The sequence below is a fragment of the Protobothrops mucrosquamatus genome, unplaced genomic scaffold (genome assembly GCF_001527695.2).
Source record: "Protobothrops mucrosquamatus isolate PMUCROS unplaced genomic scaffold, P.Mucros_1.0 scaffold1888, whole genome shotgun sequence".
NCBI classification, from domain to species: Eukaryota; Metazoa; Chordata; class Lepidosauria; order Squamata; family Viperidae; genus Protobothrops; species Protobothrops mucrosquamatus.
This window is the reverse complement of record NW_015388014.1, coordinates 169,695-175,182: the sequence shown is the minus strand read 5'-3', so window position 1 is coordinate 175,182 and position 5,488 is coordinate 169,695. Positions and strand designations below refer to the sequence as shown.

At 36.1% G+C, this 5,488-nt stretch overlaps 1 protein-coding gene across 1 annotated transcript in view; it reads right to left on the bottom strand.

Annotated features, from left to right (window-relative positions):
• Positions 1–228: 228 nt before the first annotated feature.
• Positions 229–5,488, bottom strand: part of TBC1D22A (TBC1 domain family member 22A) — a 105,718-nt gene continuing 100,458 nt past the window's right edge. Inside the window, exon 13 of the mRNA XM_015823499.1 lies at positions 229–515. Within this exon, the coding sequence (XP_015678985.1) occupies positions 387–515 (129 nt within the window). The 3' untranslated portion in view covers positions 229–386. The remainder of the gene's footprint in view (positions 516–5,488) is intronic.

Below are 5,488 nucleotides of genomic sequence, written 5' to 3'. Positions count from 1 at the left end.
CAATGCAAGACTGATTATTCTTGTTAGCTTGCATGTACCTCAGACACCAAAAATACTTCCATCAAAATGTTGAACATAATTGACTAGGAATAAAATTGATGGAGACAACATAATCAGTCATTAGATCCCAATGAACATAACACATTTGCAGAGTAACTCAATTATTAAAGAAAAAAGGGACCATAATGAAAATAAAATTTATTTTTTTTAATCGGTGAACAAGAATATTTCTTTTTAAGTACACAATGTTTTCCCCAAGCCTGTACTCTCATTTCTTTGGTAATCCAATAGATTCTTGCTCAACAGTAGACAATTGTGTGCCAGCACAACCACAATATAGAAACTGATTTGGTGTCACAATCAGAGCCACACTTCGTAATTTCTTTTTATCTCTTGTAATGGTTCGGTGCATCTGCAAATGCAAACTTCAGTCTGTAGGCTTCAGCAAGGAGAACACTGATATCTTCATTTCCCCAGTGCATCGTAGGCAAATTCTGTAAAAAGATTAGTAGTTCCTTGTGGGAAGAAAAGAGAAAAAAAAAATCAAAAGATATATTTGTTAATTTCACTGGTTAGTTTTGCAGTATCAATCTAAAACTTCAAGATTGGATTCACGGAATTTGAATTCTTTCTAGATATCTACATGTATATCTGTAAAATCACAACTAAAATAGTGAGCAGGTCATTTGTGATTCAAGATAAAATATCCTGACAACTTTGGGCTATCCAATGAAGCTGCATGGCCACATAAATACAGCACTAATTCAAAACAGAAAAAAGCAAAGCAAAATTCCATTTAGGTATAGTAGAATGAGTAAAAAGAGAAACTCAAAGTCATTGGTAATGGCAAAATGTGTTGCTGATTTTTTAATTGATCTTCTCTCATTTGGAATGAACTAACCCAGATCTTCCTGAATACCCAAGTCTTGTGTTAATGTCATATACAATTAGAACTGATCTACAGAAACCTTCTTCTAGTACCGTCCAATACTGTCCACACAATATGAAATTATGGAATATGTATTAATTTAGCATTAATCGCTAATAATTTAGGGTGAGAGTTGAAGCCAAACACCCTTGAAGGGCAGCAGGTTGGAAAGATTGGGTTTACAATCTTTCTTCACTAGATAATTCATGCTAGCTTAACTATTGCTCACTATCTATTTTCTCAAAGAGCTAGGTATTTTATTTCTAAGAATAAATTTGTTCTTAGGAATAAGATAGATCCTAACCTGTAATAATGTTAACCAGACTTATTTTAAAAACTTGAAAAGGATTCGTAAAATGAATTCCCTTAAGCCAGCTATTAATAGTTAGATAACCCAATACTGACATGGACCAGCTGTAAAAGAAAAGAAATAATGTGTCAGCTTTATATAAAAGTAGAATAAATATTAAACCAAAGTTTGAAGTACTGCCAACAAAACTACTCTGTTGTAATGAACTGTTGACATGGTTTAATAACCATTGTACAAAATATGGGTACTTTTTTTTGACTATATGATACATACAAGATGCATATCTCTCTAAAACAAATAAGAAAGTATATGTTTCATCATCTCTACTCTCATTTCACACAAGCCAACACTATAGAACAGAAGTAGTAGATACATTCCTAATTAGAATAGCCCTTTTCCGAGACTTCTGGTCCTGCACGGTAGCGACTGGTTGCGGGCTTGTGGACCACCGCACCCCCACAGCCAACTTTCGTCCTGCCTGGAGACCCTAATGCAATGATGGCGAACCTTTTAGAGACCGAGTGCTCAAACTGCAACCCAAAACCCACTTATGTATCATCGGGTGCTGGGTGGGCGTGGCCCAGTGGCTGGGTGTGGCCAATTGACTGGGTGTGGCCAATTGGCTGGGTATGGCTGAGGTGGTAACGGCAGATTGGATGGGACTAAAAAGTTCAATCAATCAATTCCAACTTTGCGAGATCTTTTTTTTTCCTGCGAGAAGTTGAAATTGATTGATTGATTGATTGAACCTTTTTTTTGCACACGGTGGCGGAGGCCTAAAGCGAAAAGGTTTTATAAAACCCAGCTGAAGGCCTAGGACTGGGGCCCTGGTGTGCGTGCCCACAGAGAGGGCTCTGCATGCCACCTGTGGCATGCGTGCCATAGGTTTGCCACCATGGCCCTAATGGGTCCAAGCTGGCCCGGAGGGGCGACGAAGAAAGAAGGGTCCCCCGACGACTCTGGAATGACAGCGGTCGTTCCGTTTGTCTTGGGAAAATATTTCTAACCTGACAGGAGAAAGGCTGTATTTCATAGATCAGCCCAAGCTACTTGCAACCGGAGTCCAAAAGAACTAACCAGCACTACAGTAAACAGCGTGCTTGAAACTGGGTGAGGAATCTGATTTTTCCTTTTCTATTCTGTACTTAATTTCCTGGAAAAGATCCCCAAGAAGCAAAATACCTCCGAAAGTGAAGGAGGGGGACTTCCGCCCCATTCTTATGCTAATGGAAGCAGCGAATTAAAATTTCAATGGAGGATCAAAATATATGGTAGTGAAATAAATTTATGAACTTGAAAGCTAAAATTTAAGACAAGTTTAAGATTGTTGAATGGTTAAGACTCTCATTTTAAAGACCATTGTTCGTATTGAAAACTAAATAGATGCTGACACCTAGTGGTGGATGAAGATTATGACAACTATGATTTCCATAGAGAACTTGCCAAAACCTGGAAAAAGCTAATCTGTGTTTGTGACCTTCAAAGCTTTAATAATAAAGAACAGCTGTGACAAAAAAGAAAAACGAAAAAGACAACAATCTGGGCTGCAGACAAAGAGAGAATTATAAACTTTAGGGAAAAAATCTTTTTTGAACTCTTTGACTTACAAATATCTATTTAACCAGGACTCTAAAGCTATTTGCAGATAAGAAGGAAAACTCCAAATTTGGCCATCACGGATCAGAGACATGTAGACAGAATACACCCAAGAAAACATAAATACCTCTCATGAGGAGATGTATAGTATACTGCAATTAATTCAAATAACACTGAGTTCAAATCACAAAGAAATCCAAAATAACTTTGAAAATACAAATCAATCTGTCTCTAAGTTAACTTTACAACAAAAAAACTTCCAGGAAACAACAACAGAGAAGGAGCAGACAAAACAAATAAGTGGACATAAAATTGAAAATAGAGACTCAAAGACAAAACTTAACAAAGCAAGAAAACATGATTTAATCCTGGTGGGAAAAAATGTACAAGAAATGGAAAAAACAACCCATCCCTTAAGACTACAAAATAAATCTGAGGACAAAAAAAACAGATTGGATAAAATGGAATGTAGAGATGTTGAAAACATCAGAGAGGAAGGAAATGATAAGAGAAGCAAAGAAGGAGAAAGAGAAAAACATTTTCAAGAAACATGGAAAGGCAAAAGCCTCACATAAAGACACTTTATTCAATATACTTCTTATACCTACAGCAACAGTCATGAATATATGTAAAAACTTTTTGATTCAGCAAAACACATTGATCAAGAAAGATACTAGTCAAAAGAAAAAGATCAAAGTGAAAATTAAGAAAATAGATGATGGGATCTACAAGAGAGAATATTTAAAAAAGAAACATTTGTTTGAATATTGTTAAAGAAATAGAAAACATTCTGAATACATATGTCATTCTAAGAGAGATGAATTCCTTAAATAATACTGTATGCTTTTCCCCCCCTTTTATTTTATTTCTTGATTTAAGTAATATAATACTGCTGAATGGCCTAGATGAAGGAAATGTTTTAGATAATTAAAGGTGTCTGACTTTAGGGAAATTATAATGTATAAAAAAGAAAAAAAATGTTTTGATTAAGAGTTAAAGGATTAGATGACTAGGTACATTAAATGAAATATTTAAAGATTAAATGCACTGTATATTTTATTCATGGTTAAAAAGAATAAGAAATTTTGGGAATGAATATATATTAGCATAGGAGGAATATATATTTTAGGTAGTATTTTACTTTTTATGTTTCTTTACTCTTGTTTTGTTTACTGTTTTTACCTATTCTTTAAAAGTGTTGAGATGGTTTATATGGGAAAAATGGATTTAAATCTTTAAATGTAATTAACTGTTGAGAAAACCTTAACCAGCAAGAATACTTTGAACTTTATGGGAGAAACAAATCTAAATAAGGACTGTAACAGGATATAAGATGAGGCAACCAGAGTGATTAGATAGAAAAGAAATATTATATTGATGTGATCATTATTTCTAGGAATATCGGGGGGAAATCATATATGTAACTGTTATTTATCAAAATAATAAGTGTATTTATTTCAAGGTTTGCAAAGAAGACATTTTGGGGAAAAGGGGAAATCAACTAAATGTACTATGTGGATTATGGATTATAGAAACCAATTGTTAATTATTTTTCTTTACAAATGTAAACCCAGAAAACACACTGTTTACCAACTATTAAGTGATTTATGTTTCAAAAAATCAATAAAATATATGGGGGGAAAAGAATAGCCCCTTTCCCTCCAGAAAGGCAGAAATTATGGCGCTTGCAAAACCAGTAGTGAACACAGGCATTCTGAAAGATTCAGAATAATGACCTTCATTGCTGTTTTTGCCAGATTCAATGCTAGTGTTTTGGTCAGATTCAAGGTTTGTTCCTCCAGTATTGGGGAGGATACACAGAGAGAGAGAGAGAAAATCTCTCTTGTGCTGGAGGAACAGACCTAAATCCGAAATTCCCTCTAATGTACTTATAACCTTCCTTGCTAGCTTCTCCATTGATTTTTTGGGGAACCAGCAGAGAAGATTGCAAAGGCCGAAAACATGATTGCAGAGTTCTCGGCCACCAGGCATAAAGGCGAAGAGGTTTCCGAGAATATAAAATGGCAGTCATGCGACCAGGGGGAAGATGGTGTGACCTTTTAAAAAAAAAATCAATTCTACATAAAAAAAATGGTATATATTTTACGGAAATGTTATTTCTCCTTTCTTCCATTACTGTCTCTCACACAAGCCCACAAATTTGTTGAATAAATCAAATTTGTGTAACCCACCATATATCAAGCAATCCACAGATTTCATAGAATCCGTGTGTGGCACAGCCACACTTCTCTGTGCATTAATGATTCACCTGTGGAGATGGTTACCAGCATCAAATTCCTGGGTGTACAGCTAACGAGTAGGCTGACTTGGTCGCTCAACAGTGAGAAACTGGTGAAGTGGGCACAGCAGCGCCTGCATTTTCTGTGTCGCATGAGAAAAGCACATCTTCCTTCCCCTGTCCTGACCACTTTCTACAGGGGGACGATCGAGAGCATCCTGTCATACAGCATCACAGTCTGGTTTGGAAGCATCACTGCTTCAGACAGGAAGGCGGTGCAGAGAGTGGTGAGAATGGCCAAAAAGATCATTGACAGTTCCCTCCCTCCCATCCAGGACATAGCACAGAAGCATTGCTTGAGCAGGATCCATAAGATTATCTGGGACACTACACATCCTCTTCACGACTTGTTTTT